Raw genomic sequence first — 25,470 nt, forward strand, 5'->3', positions numbered from 1 at the left:
CTCAGAAGCAAAAGATTATCTTATTCAGGAAGAAAATAAAAAAGTTAAAACATGGTAGTTAGATATGCTATAGCTCACAAGTGAAGAAAATAAGTTAAACTTGGTTGAAACAAGAGAAGCAGAAAATGTCCAAAAGTACCAAACAGATCCCAGAATAACCCCTCCATTCAAACCAAAAAACCACACAAAAGGAAGATAGATATGGGAAAAGGAAATATCCAATAATGGCCTAAAAAAAGAAATAGTCCAAGAAAAAAAATGTCAGTCACATACCATGAATGCAGCAAGCAAAGATCTTGACAATGCTAAAGAATACAAGTGCCAGCTTCAAATCAAAGGGAAGAGCAAGGAATAGGGGAAAGATGTAATAAAAATGGATTAAACATAAAAAACAAAGATGAGAGAGATGCATAGTAGGGTATCCAACAAATCAACCATTGCCAACCTTAGATCAGCTGAAAAAAAGACCAAAGAGGGGTTTGAAGGGAGAAGAAAAAGAAGAGATGAAAAACGTGGAAAATTAAAGTGGTGGAATGGCTGTTGGTACAAAGACCAACAGCAGAAGAGAAGACAGGTACATGTAGAACTGTACATGTGAGATAGTAACTAACAAGAGAGAAGTCAAGAAAAATAGGAAAGTCTAGAATCTGGAAGTGGAAGTTGAGAAGGAGACAGATCTAAACAGGGAAAATGAGTAAATGGTAAGGGCATGAACAATGAAAAACCTAAAAATATAATGAGAAAAAAAAATCAACATACCAAGTGATCAAATTGAAAGGAACATCACTGAAGATATCTGTGCAAAGAAAGTGAACCAGACAAATAAGAAGCATACAAGACAAAGAAAGGGTTAAAGTTAAGAGGAACATAATCCAAGTTAACGAGTCCTGACAACAGTGGAATAAAGTATGGATGCTTAGAACAAAAGAAGTGTATCGGACAAGCTGAATGTCTAATGAAGCCATCAAAAGCATCAAGAAATACCTTAACCTTTTCATCCCAGGTAGATTCAAGTATACACATTAAGATGTTTTGGAGTTTTCTTTTTAAAATTTTATTATATAATATTTTTACTATTTAAGTCAATGAAATTGAAATCAAAACACTGTCAATAATTTAACTTTTAATATCATGTTTTAAATTCTTAATTTAAAAGGAAATGTAAAGGAAAAATGTTAAATACCAATTTTTGTATGGCACATAGCACACCCATTTGTCTTATTGCTGGTTTTCCATTTTATTATGCCTACCATACATGTGTAAGTAGCTAATGAATTAGAAAGTCAAAGCTGAGATATAGACTAGCTAAATATTAACTAAGAACCTCCCACCTCATTGATTTGCTGAGATAGTAATATTTTATGGAACTCCACAAGAGTAGCTCCTCCCACTACACCAATCTTTTGAAAGTTCTTGTTTAGTCCCACCTACTACTCTTGTTTATAACCAATAGAGAGAACATCTACCCTTTTTTGACAGTTATTTATAAATAGTTTGAAGGAGAAAGTAATAATTTTGCTAAAACTGATGATGTGAGATGCATAACTCATTGTTCTGTATAGGAATGGGAAATTTTAAACCCATATACAGTTTATTTAGACACCCCCAACTAAGTTTCAGAAACTTTGATTGTACTAATACACTAATCTCACAATTTTTGGTGTTCTGAAATTCATCTGAAGTTTACAAAAATTAATATCTCTACTACTTCCACTTGGAAAGCTTAGCATATTCGATGCATAAGCATAACATTTTGTAACACAGTTACATACTGAAAATCTTTATTTTTCAGTGTGTTTCTTATTTACCTTTTATGTTTTAAGAAATATAACTAAAATGTAAAGATTTACGAGTAAATACTAATATGTATTCGTATATTCATATGTAATGTGCAGTAGCCAAAAATATCACTGTCATTTTCAATATACCCGTGTTATAATCCCATTTGTATTTTGTATGGTAATACATAGTTATCCCTACTGAAGTTGCATTAGAAGACTCACAAAATAAAAACTGAATACATATATTTGAGTCACATAACAATTAGTTTATTATTGCTTTGTGAAATAAATTAAAATTGTTCCTTCCTAGGTTAACATAATTTTGTTTTAAGCAAAATGTTAATAAAATATTTAAGAATCGTTGGGTGAAGTTTCTCTTAACAATGAATTAAAAAAACTGATTATCTATGGTCAGAACAAAGATATTTTTAACCTTGACACAGAAATAAACACGAATATATTTTACAGTTCTTCAGTTACAACAAATACTCATCATGATCAGTTTGTGTTTCATAACAAAACTATAAGACCATAATTTCTTAAAATATTAAGTATGGTATACAAATATCAAAGTTACAGTGCTCTGGTATATAAACTCCTCCAAAATCAGTGATATTGTCTGAAAATATCCACAGTACTTCCACACCCACAATTTACATAATTCTACTGAGCATGTAAAAGAAAAGTTACTGGGTACTGATGGACCTGTTTCTCCTTAACTTTGTACTTGTATTATACTGCAGATTGATAAAATCATCATCAACTCTATGTTTAGACTATTAATTTTTTTATGTTAAGGCATTGTATTACTTTCACAAATACAATTAATTTATAATTTTTTTTTAATATTTGTGCTGTTTTTAACCAAGACCATGAATAACTGGAAGGCATAAAAATTCATAAAGTTTAAAACTACTAATTCAATAAAAACAATAATGTACTAATAATGTTTAAACAATATGTGTATAATTGTGTTTAAGACCATACCTTCAGCCAGCATAAAACTATTTTGACAGTTTAACAACCCTTTCATAGTTTGTCCTCTATTTTAAAGCTATATAACTCATTTGAACTTACTGATCCTTTCTGTGGGTCATAAAACCTTAGTAATAAACTGATGATTGTAGATTTTCCACTACCACTGGAACCACAAAGAGCCACTGTCTGACCTTCCTTTACAGTAAAAGATACATCTTTTAAGACCTACAAAAAGAAAAGAAAGTGTTGATTACAACATCTAGTAAGAAATTTATACATTGTCTGAAATTAAAACCTATAAAAGAAATATTATATTAGGGATAAAGAATAATAGGTTGAACACTAGAACTTCTTAAGAAAAATCATTCATGGTTTAGCTTCAATCATTTAATTTTAAGAAGATATGACAGTAACGCATGTTTAAAAACCCTATTTTATATTTCAATAGTCTTGATGAATTTGAAAATAGCTGCAAAATAATTCCTGATAATGCATTAAATGAAAAGTTATTACTACAATAAAATGAAAGCATTAGAGAAAAACTCACAATGTTGAAGTTTCAAATTTATTTCAATTAAAAACAAAGTGTACACAACAGAAACTTCTGTTACTAACCTGAACAGTTTTTCGACATGGGTAGTTGAAATTTACTTTTCTAAGCTCAATGTTAGGTGTCATGTGCTGTGGAAAAATGCCTTTGTCAGAATATGGATCGATTTTAGGTTTCTGAAATAAGAGTTACACATTCAGTCATCCTCTAACAAAACAAAAATCAAGGTCCACTGAATATTTAAATATGAAAAATCAGTTCTCTTTTGAACTTTTTTAATGGTGTTTTACAAGCATGATATAAATAAAAGAGCTGTGGAAAGATGCCTTTGTCAGAATATGGATCGATTTTAGGTTTCTGAAATAAGAGTTACACATTCAGTCATCCTCTAACAAAACAAAAATCAAGGTCCACTGAATATTTAAATATGAAAAATCAGTTCTATTTTGAACTTTTTTAATGGTGTTTTACAAGCATGATATAAATAAAAGAGCAGAAGAGGTATATAATAGTTTAACAGATACATCATAAAAGTATTAATATGATTACACAAGCCTAAATTTAGATGGTGAACACATTAAAACTGTATCTCACATGAAGTACACAGAAACAAAAGATTTGTAATTTTGAAATCATTTTTTTATCAGGAATATTACACATCTCCTTCTAAACCAAATTACTGCAAAAAAGATAAGCAGCAAATATAAAACAAACTTTGTTTGTAGTTAAGTAAAAAAGTTCACATTTGGACTATCTCTATTCTGTCTAGCACTGGTATCAAAACTCAGTTTCTAGTGTCAGAAGTCTACAGACATACTATTGTGCCACTGGAAGGCTAAACAAAGTGATATCCATATTAAGATTAAAAATAGTTGGTCAGTATGACTAACCTTATAACCACCAACAAAAGAAAAAACTAAATAAATGCAACTTACTCATTTTTATTTCTAGAAAAACTTCAAATTATAAAACACAAAAATACCTGTTTATGTTAAACAACTTTAAACTTTGTGACAGTGTGCATCAAGTTATATTTAATATCATTGCTTCTGTATCCTCTTAAACTGTGTTTAACTACTATTCATACCATATAACTTGTAAATTATGTGGCAAAAATGCAGCTCACATTACAGTATCAAATTACAAATGTACAGACCAACTTATGAGCAGCTTGGAAACAAACCTTGTGAAAAATTATTTATTTTTCCTTATTTAATGTAAAACATTTCCCATTTGTACATTTTTGTTACTTTTATAATAATAAATAAAGAAAACACATGAAAAACAAGAAACAAAGCACTTATCTGGGGTCTTCCTTTTTTTTTTTTTTGCTGTTCACTGTCAATAACACTTATCCCCACTTTTATGTACTAATGGTACTACTGCACTAAATACTTTTTTTTCAATTTAATTATATAATGCTCCAAAGAACACAGCATAATAACAAAAAATGCAGAACACATTCCATAACTATTAGGAATTCAGCTAAGCTCACTAATGTGTTTCCCATAATATAAAGGTTGAACTGGAAACAGGTGGGCATGACAAGATGAGCCCAATTTTCTATTTTATTGCTTTGTAACTAAATAAGATCAAAAGCTATGTAAATTATGCTTTACCTGATAGATTAAAATATTATAATGAGTAATTAACATTAAATTTCATACTTCTGGAAGAGTGGTAAATAAATCAAAATTGGGATTGTCTAAAGAGAAAATGTCACAATTTTCATACCAGGTAATATTCACGAGTTTTTAAAATATCTTGTAAAATTAAGAACTTAAAACTTTTATACTATCAAAATATAAATTATTAACTTAGATCTTATGCTATACTTATCTATATGGCATGATAAAATAGTAGTTTAATTATGTTCTAAATATAACATGATCCTGGGGGTCAAGCTAGTTGGAATTTCACTGATGATGCAATAAAAAAGTTATTAAAACAACAATAAACCTTCCACAATACACCTTAACAACTGAATAGCAGTGACATGAAGAAATGATCAAATAGGAAATAAGCATAACTTGATACATATTTTAACTTCAAATAAAACCATGTCTATCAACCAAAATGTAATAGTAAATTATTCATAGTTAAGATTCCAACATTAAATAATATCTAGGGAGTAATTTTTCAAGCAAAAGTCTCACATTATCAACTATGTTGAAAATAACACCCGCTGCACCTTTAGCTGTGGCTATGGCTGTTAGATGAGGGACAGCATTACCCAGGGAAAAAGATCCAATCAATACAGCAAAAAAAACCTGAAAAATCAAACAAAAGCCATATAGCACAAGGAAATATCTACTTGTGTCTCATGAAATTATGCAACTATTAAAAGTTATATTTTATTAGACATATAATATTGGTCAATAAAAGTGAAATAAAACAATAAAGATTTACTGTAATATGCAGAATAATTATTTTTGCTTTCCATTTTATATAATTTTAAATTCCTTTGCTAACTGTTAATTTTCTTTAAACACAAGTTTTAATTCCCACAGTATTTGTTTTACAACAGCACACTGTTCTATCTGCTGTATTAAATGTAGGGAATCAAACCATGGATTTTAATTTTCATAAGTAACCAACTAATTAATTTCAAATATACTTGCATTTACACCTCTAAAATCTTTGTAACACTACCACAACTCTTTCCTTTAACTTGCTAACTTAAAGGAATACTAAACTTCTAAAAATCTTACTACATCAATTCCAATCATACTAAAGTCTAAACATAAGTCTATGTTCATCTCTCTTTTAAAATTAAAATCAGAACAGGTAAAAATTAATTCAATTATATATTTAAAAAAAATAAACTCACTAGTTCAACAATTGTCATATAAATATCAGAATAAACATGTAATTAAACAACTAGCATTTAAACATATTTTTCATGTTATACTTACTGTAAACACTGAACCAGGATCCATACTTCCATTTAATATAAGAACAGATCCATACCTATTGAAAAAAACAAAAATATATATTTAATTATACTTTTAAGTACTTATGTTCACAAAAATATTTACCCATCTATATGTTATTTTTTCATTGCCATATATTCTGCTGTGTCAAAATACTTTAAAGAACAGGCAGTAAAACTGCAACCAATTAATTCCTCCATACACAAACAAAACATTACTATTTGAATAAAGTGCTGTTTGTGGCTTTAGTAATAACAACAAATTCAGAAGAAATTAAAGGTTTGCTTCATTCAAACAACAGGTTAGTGATAAATGAAAACAAAAATACTGCATAAAACAAATTACTGTCTTCTGGCAAAATTCCTGTTATGATATCTTCTAATAAGATATTTTTTCATGATTAAACTTCAATCCAGAGACCACAGAGAAGTAATTTGATAAGAATGACAAGAACTCAGTGTAAGATGTTTATAAACAAGTTAAGATATGCCTGGTTTAAAGTTTATCAAAATAACTTATATTTTATTATAACACCACATCATGACAGATGTAGAAAGTATTCACTCCAACTCAAAATACACAGAATAGTCATATACTTTTGACAAAACTATGAGAATAATTGCTAAAATTATTTTACTTACATGCTACAATTAAATTGCTATTATACATTCACTAATTTTAATTGCATACTTCCTTCTGTTAAAAAAAAACTAAATAACATATTACCAAGTGAGATTACAATTTTGCACACAAAGAAAACAGGCATTAGCTAAGGAGAAATAAATTTTACTGGTCAACAGAGATGAAATAATTAGTAAGAAACTATCTAAGGACAGAAGATCCAACAACCTAAAACTTTTAACAGAATTCAAGATTATGCTGAATCTAAAAAATATAACAGGACAGAAGAAAAGGTTACAAGTCAACAACTGCAATTTAAGTCTCTCACAATCCCACAAATACAACAGGAAACAGAAAAGTCTGATCATTGTTGATATAAGTACTGATGACTGCAAAATATCCTTAGCTTATCATAATCCTAATGTTGCCACTGTTTATGAAAGTAGGACAAATTTTTTTTTTAAATCTCTGATAAAATGTAATCATGAATACTTAAAAAAATATATATGTGAAACCAAACATTTCTATAAATATGCCAAAAATAATTCTGATAAAAAAAAAGTAGCATATAGTGTCACATACACAATGAATTTCAAAAACAAACCTAAAACTCCAACATTTTCTAAAAGGAGACTAATTTTCTTCAGGAGAATAGTCAAATGTATCAAAAACAGACTTTTAAAACTAAACTACTCAAACCATTGCCAGCTCTTTTTGACTGGTAAAATTACATCAGATGAAAGTGCATATTATTTAATAATGACTTCATTTTAATACTGTTATATAATTTTATAGAAATCCCAGCTGAAGTCCATTACAAAATATCATATATAATTCTCTAATTTAAAAAACATGTTTAAGGAATCTACTATATTTTGGTAGCGTTTAACACATTAAAAAAACAACAACTGAATGATCAGTGTTAAAACTCAGCTTTTACTTTCTGAGAATACAGCAGATATAAAGTTGACTGTTCACTGTAAAATATTATTTTCAATATAACAATTATGATTACAAAGTTTAAAAAGTCGTACTGTAATAATTAATGAATTATAATGTTTTGAAATTAGACTGTGATGTCACATTTAATAAATAAAAAAAAAACTTAACATAAAAGCTGAGGTACCCATTCTTTGTCCAGGTGAAACTTAAAATAATGTAGGGGTGATTGTATGATAAATAATGCAAAAATCCTAACTTTTGCACAATTTATTTATAAAAACTATATTACTACAGTAATCATTATTACCTAACCAAGAGTTCTGCACAAACTTTAAGAATATGTATATATTTAAAACATGGTATGCATTATGTGGTGGGCAGGGTGACTGTATGTAAAGGTAATGGGAATAGGGTGCTTTCTTTTACTCACTTTCATCACTCAGCTTTTAATGTTCTTCCACAGTGGTTAACATGATTAATTGATAAACAATTGTTGATCACGGAAGTATTTTATGGGCTGCAACTGAAAGGTCGTGAGTCAAAGTAGCAAGTGGGTATAATACAAGAAATGGTTCTCCATATCAGCCTTATGGCAGCTGTTAGAGTTAAAACTTCAGCTAATTTTGTTTTATTGTAACAGTGGTGGTCATTGTTTTCATTCCATTCCTCTACAGAAAATTGCTAACAAACACTGAAGTATACAGAACACTTACATGCCCTACCAAGCATTAAGTGTATGTTGTGTTATAGCAAATTGAATATATGGTATAAGGACATGGTACTGTAAACTTACATCAAAGTTAAGACATGCTAAATGACAGAAATAATGTGGGGTTGTGAATCCCTCATAAGCATGTCCCTTGTTCCAAACCATTATCCCACGAAGTTTGATTGAGACTGACCCAGTGACCTAGGTGTAGTTTTACTGACATATAAACCATAAATTAATTTTTGTTCTTTATATATATAAATAGATACTCATCATTGAGTTTGAAAACAGAAAGATATAGATTAAATTAACAACAACTAAGTCATCACAACATAGATACAATGCTTCAAAAAATACAAATCAAACATTTTATAATCCCATTAGCTCATACATTCAAACATATTTTTAAGAAAAATCAGTCAAAGACAATGGCATCAATAATACAGATAAAGTACTGTGTGTTACAGTATGGCAGCTTATTTGTTACACATTAATTGTAGCACAAGATCTTTCCTGTTAAGTATAATTAGTTTCAAACGCTTGTGTAAATGAAAATGCAGGTTAAAGCAACTCATATTTGTATTGTTGCTTGCATCAAAGTAACACGTAACTATAGTATTCTGAGAGTTACTTCCAAGTTTCATTTACTTCCAAAGATAGTGTATTCTGAATTATTTAATTACTTATCAATGAAGAGAGCAACAAATAATTACCTCCAATGATAATGTACTCTTAAATTATCATTTACTCTTGTAAATATGCTTAAAAATACTTTCTAGAGATCAACTGGTCTCAACTTTCAGTTAACTATTTTCTAAAGTATATTCATAAGCCAAAGACTGATAACATATGCTAAAATTCCATTGATAATGTATTTTAATAATCTGACATATGTATAAAATGTAATAATAAAGTTTGTATATACATTAATCTTGAATACCCTATCTTTAATAGATAAAATGATCTTTAATTAAAAAGTATCCTAATGAACAGATATACACAACACATGAATGATAGCAATAAATACATTTATCATTAACTTACATACAGCTATGTATTTAGGGAAGTAAAGAAAAACAAATGAAAAAAGTTAACAGACTATTACAGGTTCACGTTATAATTTAATCCAATTCTTGTTCTGTAAAATTCACACATTATTTGTTATTGAAAAACTATATATTACAGAAAAAACTATGTCCAACTCACCAGAAAGCCAAAGCATATGAACCATATAGCACAAGAAAAGTGAAGCCTAAACCAATGGAAATGAAAATGTATTTTCGTATTGCTACTTTCTTTCCAGCTAATAAAGCTTCAGTATATCTAAAAAAGTTGTTACATAAATTTATATATATATATAAATAAATATACAAATACATACACAAACAAATTAATCACAACATAAGTAGCGTCATTATCAAAGAGTTGTTTCAATTTATTCACATTTTTCTATTTTTAGATGCTTAATTTTCCTATGGTAATTTTAACTTAGAATATTGGAGAGCTGGAAAATTGTATGGATTGCTGCTGCTATTTTAGTTGTAGTAACCCAAGTTTTACATTTTCAATTATTTTTGGAATAGAATTTAATATAAAAACAGAGATAAACCAGTTTATAAAAGACTCTGTCCTAGTGCATTTAAAACTTTTAAAACAATGTAAACATCTATTACTTGAAACAAGGTTAAATTGATGATTTTCAAATGTTAAGAAATCTCACAATGACATATTAAGGTGTAAAATATAAAATATACTAGCAAATAGAGTCTCCTATATTATGATTAAAATAAGAAACTCCTCTCAAAAAACAGGTACCTACTTTACAATACAGTATAACAGGTCATGTAAGTAATTTATATGTACACAAGTTTCAATAAATCTGAAAATGATTAGAAGAAAAGGCTTTGAAATGAAATTTTTTGAAACTGTTTCTCATTAAGTGTTTAAGTTGTACTTTTTCATTTATCTGTTCTTCTATTTAAATATAGTGTTCAAAGTAAGGAGCATTATTGCTCTATAAAGTATTTTTAAATCATGAAATTGTTTAATTTATTTAGTTTCCTATACATAATGCTTAAAATGATGTGAAACACACACACAAAAAAGAGACAATCCTACTATTTTAAGTACATGCTAATCTGTGACTAACTTTGGTTGTGAAGCAGTTTTAGACTTCAAAGACACATTAGTTTAAAATAACTTGTGTTACATAATAATGTATTAACTGATGAACTAAATATCTCATGTCTGAAAGTGTTGCATGTTTACAAATCCACATCATTTACTTATTCTGAGTAGAAATCACTCACAATTTCACAGATTTTAAATATAAATAATACAAAAACATGTTATATGCCTCTGTTAAATCACTTGTGTGATACCATATGCATCTCTTTTATTAATACCACTCAGATCTTTTCAAAAATGGAGTTGGAATAATAGTGCAAATTGCTCAGCAAAAACATAATCCACATGGTTAGCCACTCCTTTTCCATTCATATTCAGCTGTATTTATCTCTGTCCTTTACGTGATGTACTGTTTATAATAAATACTTTTTATAACCAAATCAATACGACTAAAACTTTCTTAATGTTATTGAAGACAAAAACACTTTAAATTATCTGATCATTCAATGAAATATCAACCCTTTGTTGAGAAAGTTATAATTTCCCTATACTGGAAATGTGTTTCCAATAGGTACTTCCATTCTCTCACAAAACTGTTTCTCCCCATTTTGTGTCACCCTCAAAATGCAAAAGTTTGTACAACACATACCACAAGCCTCCTATGCAACCCCCACATTGGAATCAAAAGTTCTGACATGTCTCTCCTGCAAATCATCATGTATCATCTCTCCACTAATAGGAGAAATGTACTACCACATGTGACTCTCTCTATAAACTACTAACAAACCATCACTTTGAAGTTTGGCAGGAGATGTAAGCACTGGAAGATTGTGAGGAGTAAGATGGTAAGTGTGAGCAGAGTACAGGGAAATTACAATTTCCAATACGATGCTTCATTCTGCAGACAAGAGTAGCTAGAATCCCACAATAAAGAGGAGTAGAGACTGATGCAAGGAAAGAACAGATATACTCCCCTAAAGCATATGACAGTTACTTCTCTATAGGAGAGAAAGAGATCAGATAATTGGAAGAGGGACACAGCACCACTTCTGAGCTAAGTTATTTCCTTGCCATGACCAACTAAGAACAAAAATAATGCAAAAAGAAAGGAGCACATCTGAGTGGGAGAGGATAAGTCAGGAAAGTGATCCCAACCAGATAAATAAGGAATCTCAATCCTACAGAAGTGGGTAATGTAAGATGTATCCTATGGTGTAAAATGGCCAGGGCTTGGCAGACTGTATCTGGTAAGTCAACTATATCCAAATCCTTCTTCATGAGTAGTGACAATGGTAGGATGAGAATCATACCAGCTTCACCTCAAGCTCTAAAATCACAGATATGAAAAAAACACTGAAGTGTCATTGAGCCAGATATCTGGGACTGTGTCATCCAGTATCCAAGGAAAGTTAATCTCATGCAATCAACTCCAATGACCATGAGGATAAGAGAGTCAGTATAAAAAGTGCAGTTTGAGTACTGCTTAGCTTCTATGTGATCCATGGCAAGAAAAACGGCGTACAGTTCATAAGTGAACACAGAAGCTGTAGAGGGGATTCTGTGCACAACCACTGAACCACAACAAACCATGACAGAGCCCACACAGTCACCTGACTTCGAACCATCTGTATAAATAGGAATGGAAGGATGCTTTGAAAGATGTTCAGCAAATAGCAAACAGTATTTCAAATCCAAAGCGTCTGCTTTTCTCAGATGACTTAAAGATAGATTACATTTGGGGACTGTAATAAGCCATGGTGGAATGGGCTAACCAGTGAATACAGCAATGTTATCCAAATACAGACCCAATTCATCCAATTACACATGGATACGAAGGCCAAAAGAAGCAATGGCGGATCATCTGTTCTGAAAAGGTATGGCCCACCGATGAAAGAAAACACAATCCCCTGTGGGATGCTTTGGCAAGAAATGAAGTTTCAAAGCATATAGTAAAGACAGTTGCAAAAGGAGGAGATACAAAGAAGGTTCATGAGACTCTATGTATAAGCTCTGAACTAATGAAGTGTAGAAAGCCCCAGTGCAGAGCAGAAGTCCTTGATGATGAATGGGGTCCAGGATCTTTAAGGCTGAGAGTCTGGCTACCACAGATCAGTGATCCATAGTCATGTTTCAATCGAATAAGAACACAATACATCTTTAGCATAAAACATTGATCTGCTCCCCAGGTGGTGGAAGAAATGACACGAAGGATGTTCAGTGTTCTTGTACATTTGACCTGTAGCTGCTTGATGTCTGGTATAAAGATCAGCTTACGATCAAAGATACGTCCCAAGAACTTTGTCTCAGGGACCACAGGCAGCACTAACTTCACTGATACGGAGTTCAGGATCAGGATGAATACCCTGTTGGCAGCAAAAGTGTATGTAAACAGTTTTAGAGAGAGAGAAAAGTTAAAGCTATTCGCTGTGATCCACTTCAGTAAACGATTGAGGGCAGTCTGTACCTCATGTTCGACAACTGACATAAGATGTGAAAATCATCACATAGAGCCTGTTTGCAACAGTGAGAGGGAGTTGTTCAGTGATGGCATTAATTTTTAAACTGAAAAGTGTGACCCTCAAAACACATCCCCGAGGGACTCCAAGTTCCTAAAGAAAAGAAGAGAAAAGTGTTGAACCCACATGAACTTGGAATCTCCTATCCATTACTACTTTTTAATAAAAATGGGCAAATGGTCACGTAACCCATATATATGGAGGTCTCACAAAGTGCCATACCTCCATGTTGTATCATAAACCTTCTCAATGTAAAAAAATATTGATACAAGATTTTGTCATTTGAAAAAAGCTTTTCAGATTGACGTTTCAAGTCAAATCAGGTGGTCCACAGTAAAGCGCTTTCGTTGGAACGCACACTGGGTAGGCAAGAGGAGGCTGTTTGGTTTCTTGACAAGATGAGCATTACCCATCTTCTCTAAGGTCTTACAGAGACAGCTTGTCAAACCAACTGGATGGCAGTTTGAAGGAGTCTTGGGATCCTTCCCAGGTCTAGAGAAAAATAGGAGAATAGCCTAGCACCAGACATCAGGAAACCACTATCCTGCCAGATCCAGTTAAAAACAATCAGAAGAATAGCAAGAGAAGCAGAAGGTAGGTGGTGCAGCATTTCATAGTGTACATCATCAGGTCCAACTGATGTTCTGCCAGCTGAATGAAGGGCCAGTTTGAGTTCCATCAGTGTAAAGGGACAATTATACTCACAGAGACAATAAGCTCGAAAGGAAAGAGATGATCACTCCACTCGAGTCTTGATGGGTAAGAACGTGGAGGAAGAAGCAGAAGTGCTAGATACCCGGCAAAATCTTTCACTTAAAGTCTAGGCGATGCTCCAGATATCAGCTACTTTCTGAGCAAGATTGAGAGAGGGACAGAATTATATTGTCCCATGCCCTTTCGAATCTTGTCCTATATTACTTTGGAATTGGTGGTAGAACATATGCTGGTTGTGAACTTGACCCACATTCCTTCTGACCTCTTACCCACGGAGCATGTACACGGGCCTGCTGGAATGCAATGCAGTTTGAGACTGTGCAATATCTACAGAAAGTTTCCCAGGCCCATATTTTAACCTTCTGCACCATGTGGCAGACAGGATTCTACCACACACAAGGATATAATGGAAAACATGTTGAGGTTTTAGGAATACATTGAGCAGTTGCTTGTATAATACAGTCAGTTACTGCTGCCACACGGTCGTCTAATACAGATGATGGCAAGATCAAATTCTGTAAGAGCAGTGAAAGAGGGCCAGTTTGTGTGATCCAACTTCCACTAGACCACGTGGGTGGGGTGGCATCGATCACGGCCAGTCTCTCTCAAACTTATAGGAAAATGATCATTGCCTCGTGAATTATTGTCAACCCTCCATGAAGAATGGGAGAATAATGAAGGGGAGCAAATTGAGAGATCAATAGCAGCAAAGAACTGACTAGATGCATGAAACTAAGTAGAAGAACCAGTACTGAAAAGAGAAAGGTTGTGATCAGACAGCATATGCTCTACAGAGCAATCCCTCCTATCAGTATCAGCACTTCCCCAGAGGGGATGATGTCCATTAAAGTCCCCCAGGAGTAGAAAGGGAAACGGCAACTGTTCAACGAGAGCATCAAGGTCTGATTGATCATATGTCTCTCCAGGTGACAGGTAGAGAGAACAAACAGTGATGGTACGACCCAAGAAAACACAAATGGCTATGGCCTCCAAGGGCATGCCGAGTGGCAAAGACAGGATGGGCACAAGCTGATCAACCAACACTGCCACCCCTCCATGCACTCGTCCATCACATAGCCTGTAATTTCTGTGCAAAGAAAACTGCCAAAAGGTGACTGTTTCAGCAGGTTTCATAAATGTTTTCTGTAAGGAAAGACATACAGAATGGTATGAAGCAATCAGTGTTTTGATGTCATCCAGATTAGAATGTAAACCTCAAAAGTTCCACGTATCAAAGTAGCCATTTTTATTTATGTGTAGGCAAATTGGGTCAAGAACCCTTCTGCTTATGACCACGTCTTTTTTCTTTACTGTCTTTATTCGAGGAAGGTCTATCAACCTCCATGGATCCTGCCCTGGGTTGATTTGGCAGGTCTTTGCTGTTGGAAGGGGATTCCAGTAACTGAGGACGTGAACAAATGATCGTTTTGCATCCTGGGGTGGGAGAAGATGTATCCAAGGAAATGCCTGGAGCTGGAACTGAAGGAAGTGGATCTTGGGATTTGTTGGAATATATGTAAGGGACAGAGATGATTGTTGAAGTTAATTCATCAACTTTTTTAACCATGGAAATCAAAAGACTTTTCATTGGTTTTGAGAATGATTCTTTTGGAAGCACAGAGAGATCCATCTGCACTCCCACTGTAGTTGCGGAATGAAGTGCAGCAGCATACGTCCGAGATGAAGTGGTGGACAGCAACTTTCAAGCCTCAGGATAAGTAATGTTATTAATTGTTTTCAAATGCTGCACCTCTTTTTCTTCCAACCATTTAGGGCAAGAATGAAAGTAGGACGGGTGAGAGCCATTGCAACTGACACAATGAGGGTCTGTTTCACACTCATTATCATCATGGTCCCTGCCACTACAACAGCACACGTCAAGGAACCATGACATGATGTCTTCAAGTGACTGAACCACTGACACTGGAAACATTGGAGAGGGTTTGGAATGTATGGTAGTACCTTGCAATTAAGATAACCTGCCTTGATGGTAGCAGGAGGACGTGGTGATGTAAATGTCAGAACGAGGATATTGGTCGGCATTGTAATTCCATCTTTGTGAGTGGAGATATGCCTCACTGCAGAAACTCCCCGAGTGGAGAAACCAGCGAGAATCTTTGACTTGGGGATGTTCTTCAAACCCCTCTCAACAATAACTCCTCATGATGAATTCAAAGTAGCATGAGGTGTAACCTCAATAGGTATATCCACAATTGTCTTTGAATGCAAGAGAAGTTCACTGTGTTGAGATGTAGATGTTTCCACCAATATGTCACCAGATTAAAGCTTCTTTACTGATTTTGGAGAGCCAGCAAATCCATCTAGTCCCTTCTGAATGAAAAAGGGAGATATTTGCTCTAAAGGTGTGTCTGGAAGAGAATGTAGGATAAGATATTAATATATACAACAGGAGTTACAGGTGTTGAAGATTGTTGCACAGAATCTTCAAGACGTGGTTGTTTACCTATGGACTGTTTTTTCACTATTTTATTAAGTTTTTATTTGAAGGATCCATAATAAAAAAAAGGGAAATTTTGGTGCCCATTGACCCCACCCACCATGGGGCCCTACGAGGGGATGCACTACAATGTTAAACAAGGACACTGCAGCAACGCCTGGGTTTCATTAGCACTATACCAAAACACCAACATCAGATACAATGTCCACAACTCCTGTTGAGAACATCCAACACTGGTACTTGGTTGACCCTCGCCTAAGTGGATCAGCCGAATGACCAAAGAGGGCCACCCCAAGGCTGTCCATCTACAGGAATTCAAAGCCAAAGTGGTGTGTTAAGGTTGCACCCCTCAACCACCAGGGTCACCATGCACAGCACACATGTGGGTGAATGTTTAGATCCCAGAGGAGGTAAACTGAAAGAACAGAACCTTCCTTGAGAGGTCCCCTCACCACATACAGGAATCCACATTGAGGGGTAGGGTATGAAGACATGTAGAGCACCATCCAACAAAAAATACACAGCACCAAAGCCACCCCAAATGGTAGGGCATGAGATTGGTACACCATTCCATAATGGACAAACTGAAGATAAGTACAAAAATGCTTTGATACAGGAATATGCAGACAAGTAATAGATATGTCCACCTTAATTATAAGGAGATCCAGAAATAAAGTCCACCAAAAAGTAAAGTAAGATTCCATAGTGAAGCATGGGGTATGAAAATGTGGACTAAGACAGGACAAGTCAATGAAAGGTCTCCAGTTCCCTGTCTTTTTGAGAACTAAAAAGAGGCAAAAGTTAAAACTCCTCACATCATGGAGGACAGGGTTCAATACCTTGTTTGGGGAGGAGATTTTGTACTCCTTGAGATAAGACACTGGTGTGACAAGAGATCTTGAGGAGGAGAAAATAAAGCAGGTACAAGTAGTAGTAGATGAATGTTAAGAAAAGATACAACAAATCTCTCTGATAAAACTTGGTGAATCCAACCATCAAAGATTAGGAGGCTCCACCAATGAACAAAGGTCACTAGAAAAGCTTCCACTGGACCTGAACCCAAGAGTAGTCACCAGTACTGTTTCTGGCACATCATGGAAAATGACAAACAGCAGTTCTGTTACAAGAAGGAACAGACATGGCCTTGGAAGGGGAGGGAGAAATGAATCAGTGCCTCACTTTGCTCTGACAAGGACAAATGTATCATTAGATGAGAAAGGTAGAATGCTGTTGGATGAAGTTATCCTTGACTCCAAATATTCTAGAATCATGTCAAACATAAAACATCTCAAAAATGAGGCCATCCAAAGGTCCCACAGATAAGGAACCAAGCTCCTGACAAGATAGCATCACAACCACAAAGGCCCCAACAGACAAACCAATGCTGAGGAGGGAAAGGAAAGGACTGACACAAAGGCCATGGTGGATGAAGCATACTAACACCATCACCTAACTGGAAAGTTAAATGCTCAGTTTGAGCCTGATTATCAGAAGATAGTAGGAAAAATTGAGGTTTGAGGCATAATCATGTAATAGAAAAGGTTGTGGAACAACAGAAAGAACATATCTAAGAAATGAAATCCAAGAAAGGTGATGAAGGCCTAACAGAATCTTCAGGTAGAGTTTGGGAAGGCACAACAAACTCCAGATTAGAATACAAATGATCAAATTCCTTGTCAGCCAGTCTCAAAAGAAACAGCAGCAACAGCAGGAACAAAAGTTCTCTCATGTAACCCTCAATCTGATAGATCACCCGCATCTGCAGCCCGAAGTATGGTATTAAATGAGATGTACCCAAGGTGGTAACATTTATTTCAAAAGTTATGCTTGATACCAAACAAACAAGTGAAATATTTTGCAGCAAAACATATGTAAATCAAACATCTTCCAAAATAAAGTGAAACAAAAATTCATGAAATAAAGTAAATTAAATTAAGTTAAACCACTTCAAGAAGTAAGGAACAAAAAGTTGTATGAACTTACACACTGCCAAATGAGAAGTGATCATTCAATAATGGCACATAAAGGAAGTCATGTGATAGTAGTGTTTTACTACTGGTTGAGATGATGATGCATGAAACATTAGAAACTTTAATTTCAATAAGGCATGTGAAAGGCTTGAGTTATATAAAAAGTTCACATACAGAAGGCAGCACAATATGGGAAATCTAATCTCAAGAAAGATGAAAGTACTATATCACCAATGGTTTAATTCTTAAACAAAATAAAATTATGAAGATATTTAGCTGTGTCTGGCTGAAGGTATCTTTTTCTGAAACTAAAGAATGATTTTTGTTTTAAAAATGAATATAAACCTCTACATTTATGTGAAAATTTGACCAAATAAATAGCTATTTATGTTCATGAAATATTTAGCTTCATTTTTTTTGTTCAATATTTTGTCATTTAGGCTTCTTCAGGACTACTTTATACCCTATACAATTTTAAAACAAAATGTAAGAAAAATACAACAAATATAGTCACAGTACTAGAAATGATAATAATTATTAAACAGTTACCTAGTTACTTCTCTCTTTTCTCCTCTAAATACAGCTACTGTCCTGATGTTTCCTAGAACTTCTTCAGCAACACTGCCAGCTTGTGCATACTTCTCCTGTTCTCTGGCTGATGAAGATGCAATCATCTAAGTTGGGGCAGCAAACTGCCACTTTAGTTTCTTTTTTGAAGGAGTACAAAAACCACAAGTTTCTCAACTTCTTCTAAACTCTTTTAAGAGTATTACTAGAAACCATTAGCTGGATTTTTTTCTCATATTGACATTCTGGTGGTTATGTAAAATCCAAGGCTATGACGTTTTGTAATCAATTTATGTAATATAAAAATTATTTCCCAAAACATTAACCATGCTTTTATTTCATATAATATTTCAAATATTTTTTGTGGAAAATATAAGAATTGAAAGATTTCAGTTCAGCTTTAAAATGTTTCATTTTAAATGCATTTTGATAGTTTGAATTTGCTATTGTAAGTTTAAAAAATTAATTACTTGAAACTGATAAACATAATTCTATAAAACACTTTCAGACATTCATACACACTACAGAACAGAATTTCAAACTTGAAGTAATCTTATTAATATTGTTATTGTGCAATCTACTAGAAATCTGTCAGAGTTCACGAAAACAAATATTAAAATTAATTTTCTTAGAAATCTGAAAACTACATACCGTTACACAACCATTTTTTTCTATTCTGATATTGCCTTTGTTTTCAGTGACAACCTAAATTTCCATCAGAGGTTAAATATCAGGTCAGCTAGCAAAAGATACACATCACAAGACAGACAAAAATTCCACAATTTTTTACCTTTCCCATAAAAGCAGAAGATAAGGCCAACAATGGAGTTAGTGACATGATCACAAGGGTCAATTCCCAACCCACAAAAAAACCAACAACAAATCCAGAAAGAAACGTGGCTGCATACTGGATAAACATGCTGAACTTGTCACCTATCCCTTCTCGTATCCTTTCCAGATCACTGTAAATTACAAGAAATTCACAATTAACTACTTTAAATTGTTTTTTTTATATATAAATTACTCAGCTGATTAATGAAATTTAGAACAAATATCAAGTTTAAAAGGCTTAGTGGAACAGAGTTTGGTTCAGAACTAGAGGTTAAAAATGCAGCATCACATCTATATGTGTTGGTTAAGTTCTGATACATATAGATAGCTTGCTCTGGTCAACAATTACTGAGAAGGAAAAGTTATTGACCTTGCATACACAGTTAAATCTAAGCATACAAGTATAATTATAGTTAAGGAAAACTGTCACATGGTTTTTGCACTGTAAACACATTCAAAATATTAAAATCTTATGAACTGGGATGTATGAAGGATTTAATGAAAAGAAACCAAAAAACATCTGTGCACAGGGATTAAAATTAAAAGTAGCTAGCTGGCAAAAATACAATGGATTCTAGTGTTGATCAAGTGACCATCAAGGAACATTGGAATATTTTTTCCATCTGTTAATCTAGGTGCAATTATGAATATTCAGACCAGTTTTCTATAATTTTTAAAATTATAAAATTGTTTGCAAACACATTTATGTGAAAACCATAAATTGCTGATAAATCAGTCCATAAACATTACTTTCATTTGATATTATGAAATGTAATTATTATGAAAACAACTATAAGATTTGATAATATATTAAAATATATGAAAAAATGTATTAGATCCTTGAAAATTTAAATCAGTTAAATATTTATAACTACAAAGGACATGTCATTCATGAATTGTCTAGCTTTTTTTTGCACCATCATGTTAAAAAGAATGTTATTAGTCTTTAATCTACATTAAAAACTTTCATCCGTAAGCTGTTTTTAATGCATCATATACAAATGCACATTCATATATACCTTTATTGCTAATTAATACATTTCAAAAACAACAGCTAAGAAAGATAACAGTAAATATATTAAACATGGATCCAAATATTCTTGGAAGCAGAACATACTACAATGTGTTCACTATAGATACTTAGTCATAAAAATTCTAAAGAAATTCAGAGTAATATTTTACTCAAAAATATTCTGTCACTCATTTTTTTTTTTCATACATATACTTGCTTCTCAAACATATTCTATTCTAAAACTACATAAAGTATGATACACAGGTTTAGGAATCTTCCTTGAAAGAAACAGTAAATGCAACCTTTTAAAGAAAAAACAGTTTGAAAACTTAAGCATACACTGGTACTCTATGGTAAAGTATAGATTCAATCATATTGAAATTTGTTAACATGCATAGCTGGATACACAAATGATATAGGAAATAATTTCACAGTAGAACAGCTGTAAGTAGAAAAGGAATATAAAAACCCACTAAATTGGATGTGATAGTTTCCAAGGCTTTATTTAGATCATAAAATAACTGTACATACAGTGATGAAAATCTAAGGACCTCACTGGGAAAACACAATCACTGTTAAAATCTAAAATCATGAGTTGCATATTTGCATGTTCACTTATAACTGACAAACCAATGGAGTAACAGCCATCTAACCTGGCATAGGAGTCATTCCATGCCAACTGGGAAAAATTACTTTTTCTGGGCAAGTTCATGTCCTAGATTTCTTTCAAAAAAATTCAAGCAAAAACTTCATTTTAATTTATTCAACCATGTAAAATCTTAAAGCTGTACTGTATGGCTGAAGAAATAAAAATGGAGATTTTGCATAATTTTTTCAAGGAAATCTATGACATAAACTGGAAAACCCTAGGTTAGATGGCATGGAATGATCCATAGACCATTATGACCACCTCCAACAAGTAACACAGGGGTTTAATGTTTTGATCTAATCTCCTTATGTCACCCCTTGAGAGCATTTAAAGTCTTTCTCCTAACCAGGCTTGTTCATAACTCACAAACAGCTAGACTAATTGTACAACCCTGACACATTCTCTTAGGCCTATACCTTCATAGGTATTCATTTGGATCTGGCATCCCTATGTCATTCAACAAGAGTACCTACCAGTTAGTCTATATTTATTTATTATGAGCTGAGGTACCCATTCTTTAGACAAGTCATGAACTTAGAAAATGGTGTGCATGGATGCTATGATAAATACAAAAAAATCCTAACTTTCAAACAATATAATATATTATTACAGCATTCATTATTACCTCACCAAAGGTTTGTTATAAGCTTTAATAACTCAATATGTATATACTGAAAACATGGTGTACACTGTGCAATGGTCAGGGTGATTTTTCGAGAAAGGGGTAGCAGAAAAAGTTGCAACAATAGGGGTGCTTTCTTTTACCAGGTTTCAACACCCACCTCTTAATGTCCTTCCACAGTGTTACATGTGGTTAATTAACTGATGATCACTGGATGCAGAAGTGTCTTACAAGCCAAAGTTGAAAGGTCATGGGTCAAAGTAGGTAAACTGATGAAACAGCTTTTCATATCAACATTATGGTGGCTGTTGGAGTAGATACTTCAGTTGAGTTTATGTTTGATTGCACTAGGTGTGGCCATTTTTTTCTTTGCATTCTTTCATAGAGTATTAGTGCACTCTAAAATATATAAAATGTTTCTATGCCCCCCCCTCAATGTATGCAAATATGTTTTATAAAACTATTTACTTGTTTAATGGTGTTGCATCATCTATGAATGTAGCTAACATTAACTTACATCAAAGACAATAAATGATCAATAACAGTAATAATGGAGATGGAAGTGGTCACAAACTCCCATTAACATTCCATTTATTCAAAACTATCATACTAATAACCTAGGAGTAGTTAGATAACAGACAGACACACACAAATTTTTTGTTCTCTTACTGTTATATATCATACAAGTATACTAATCCTGCTTAAGGAAATACAAAGGTTTATTGCATTTAATGATTTATTAAAATTATTTCAAAAGTAAAATTGCTCCTTTAACATTTAATGTTTTAAAAATGAGAAATCAAACTGACAAATTTTTAATGTTGATAATATGAAAATATTATTATAGTAAAATGAACTATCACAGGTTTCTTAACATTCTTTCACAGCCTTAATACCAATAACTTTTCATAGAAATGTAATATACATAGAACTCTGTAAGTAAGCTGATTTTTCTCACTCCTAAATCCAAGTTGATCAGTCTAGGCTTTTTGTAAATAGTTTTTTGTTTATATTTTATTTTTAATTTCTGTGTAATATCATTTAAACTGTCTCTAAAGAATGAAATGACTAAAACCAAAAATCTACCATTAAAGCACGGCAGGTGAGTAATACAAACATCTTTTGCTGAAGATCGAAATAAAATCACAATCTGTCATTAACTCCACAAGTTGATAACTACACAATGCCAAAGTGATGAATATAAATAATGAATAAATTTGCTAACCTACAGCCAATATCTGAAGTAGCAGTTACTGTGCTTACTAAAGAAAGCAAAACTTTTTGGCACATACTAAGTCTTTTGATCAAAGAAAGTCAGTTACATTATTATAAAACTTATATCTTCAGATATAACTATATGATAGTGAATTTAATAACTAAACAGCATACTTGACAATAAAATAAATAAAAGAATGGTATATACAAGTTTCATCAGTCTTTAACCTCGTGTCTGAACGGTGTTTACTAATATCGACACTGAGCATTTTCTCTGAATCAGTGACATAATGTTCATTAAATTTACAACAATACATAATTTCTCAGGAAGTTAATTTAGTCTTTCAGTTGATACATCTTCCCATTTATTTGCAAGAATTTTGTACTTTTGAGATTTTCTGCATAATAGGTGTATATTTTAGAACATGACTCAGGACACGAATAGTAGACAAGATATCTGAAAGCCAGTGACAACTCAGAGTGGATAATATGTTTCTTAAACTTAATGGATAAAGATGAAGCAGTTTATATTAGATAATGGTGGCATTACAAGATGAAATGTTAAAAAGTAACCTCCTATGACAAAAGATATTTAAATTAAACAATTCATATCTACTTATTTCTAGACTTGACATATAAGTCACTAAATCATTTCTGAAATACATATAATTAAGGTTTAACTGAATGTTTCTGGCCCTATAGTTGAGCAAAGTATTCTCAACATTGCTTTGCTGTTATTCAACATAGATATTTTAAATCTTTACTAATTTTTACAGGAATCAAAAACTGGATGTACTAATGACTCCCTACCCTAGTTCCACCAGTATAATCTAGGGGGTAATTCATATTGGGAGTCCTGAGGAACAGTGCTCTGGAAACCATGCATTAAGTAAACCATGTTCTTTAATGTTTTAAAATCTAATCAACCCCATTTTATTTAATCTGAACATCAGCAAGAACAGGCAGAAGCCCCTTTAGCTTTACTTGTAATATTCCATGATAATACCATCTGGCAAGTGCCTAGATGGTCATGTGGAACAATCATTTCTACAGAGCCTGTTTCCACCAGCAGTAAGAATAATAAAATAGGTTGCTAGTGCAGAATTGGTCTGATAAAAGCACACCTATTTGGGCAACACTTGCCACAAAGTGGGATCCAGTGAAAGCAAGATGTAAAGGACCTTGGAAAATACAGAAAAGATTATGACAAAAAGTGAACTTCAATACTAGAACTTAAAGTACCCATGAATCTTCAGTTGAAGGAATACCAGGCTGGTAATCTGTGTTATACATCCACAAGTCAACAGCCAAAAATACCAATTAAGGAAAAGATGATACATGAGGATAAAGGCTTGAATGGTTGTCGAGACAATGCATGTAATACCATCCTAATTTACTGGTTAAGTTACTGAAAAGACCATTTGGGAAGAATGTTGGATAGCACTGGAGAGTCCAAAACATTTAGAAGTTCAGAAAAACTAAGAGTAATTGAAAAGGTTGTTTGATCTAAACAACAGAAAAACCTAGACCCAAATGAAGATAAGGTCAAAATGAGATATTGTGAACACATTTGATAAAGTGTGAATAAACTTCTTGTAAATCACACACCAGGCAACTTTAGATATTAAGTCCCAGTAAGTTTGGAAAAGTCTTGGTGGAAAACATGGCATTGAGGATACCTCACGAAATACAGCCAAAGAAAAACATGCAGAGGTGGACTTCTTGAAGTTACTGTAAAAGAGGAAATCATACTTAGTTTGGCCAATCTGTCTCTAGCAACAGCTCACTAGTAGAGAATCAAAACATAGCTAGAACTCTGAGTAACAGATGAACTGGGAAAAAAGTAAAGAAAAGGAATCCAATCCAATCAGGACTAACTGCATCTACCACCCAAGCCTGAGTATGAGGAACTGAAGATTCCAAAGTTTGTAGTTGAGAATCAATAAGTGACCAAAAATGATCAATGGAGACCCAAACTGAGATCAAATCTATTGGAAAAACCTTGCAATGTAAAATCCATTTGTTCAGTTGATAGTTATGGCTGAGATTGACAATTTACAAAATTCATCACCAAAAAAATACTGCAAACCAGAAGGCTAAAATGAGTAAAAGAAGACCCATAGAAAGAGAATTAAAAATAGCCCCAAAAATGCATATCTCCACAACAGTAAATTTAAGAGTCCACTGTAAAATTGATGAAATGTTTCACAAGACATTACTGCCTGTTGGAGAGCAAGAAAATCTAAATTACTGATGCAGAATAAAGGTTCATCTT

General features: G+C 32.9%; 1 protein-coding gene across 16 annotated transcripts in view; it reads right to left on the reverse strand.

Moving 5' to 3' along the window:
• Positions 1-25,470, reverse strand: part of LOC143223029 (ATP-dependent translocase ABCB1-like) — a 115,290-nt gene that overhangs the window by 36,115 nt on the left and 53,705 nt on the right. For 13 of the 16 annotated variants that reach the window (XM_076450394.1, XM_076450395.1, XM_076450400.1 and 10 more), the window contains 7 exons: positions 19,657-19,828; positions 18,849-18,973; positions 9,721-9,837; positions 6,225-6,279; positions 5,466-5,579; positions 3,375-3,485; positions 2,859-2,984 (listed from right to left, as the gene is read on the reverse strand). In XM_076450394.1, coding sequence (XP_076306509.1) covers positions 2,859-2,984; positions 3,375-3,485; positions 5,466-5,579; positions 6,225-6,279; positions 9,721-9,837; positions 18,849-18,973; positions 19,657-19,828 — 820 coding nt within the window. The remainder of the gene's footprint in view (positions 1-2,858; positions 2,985-3,374; positions 3,486-5,465; positions 5,580-6,224; positions 6,280-9,720; positions 9,838-18,848; positions 18,974-19,656; positions 19,829-25,470) is intronic. The other 3 variants (XM_076450399.1, XM_076450397.1, XM_076450398.1) reach the window with 1 other exon arrangement.

This window comes from Tachypleus tridentatus, chromosome 8 (assembly GCF_004210375.1).
Source record: "Tachypleus tridentatus isolate NWPU-2018 chromosome 8, ASM421037v1, whole genome shotgun sequence".
Lineage (NCBI taxonomy): Eukaryota > Metazoa > Arthropoda > Merostomata > Xiphosura > Limulidae > Tachypleus > Tachypleus tridentatus.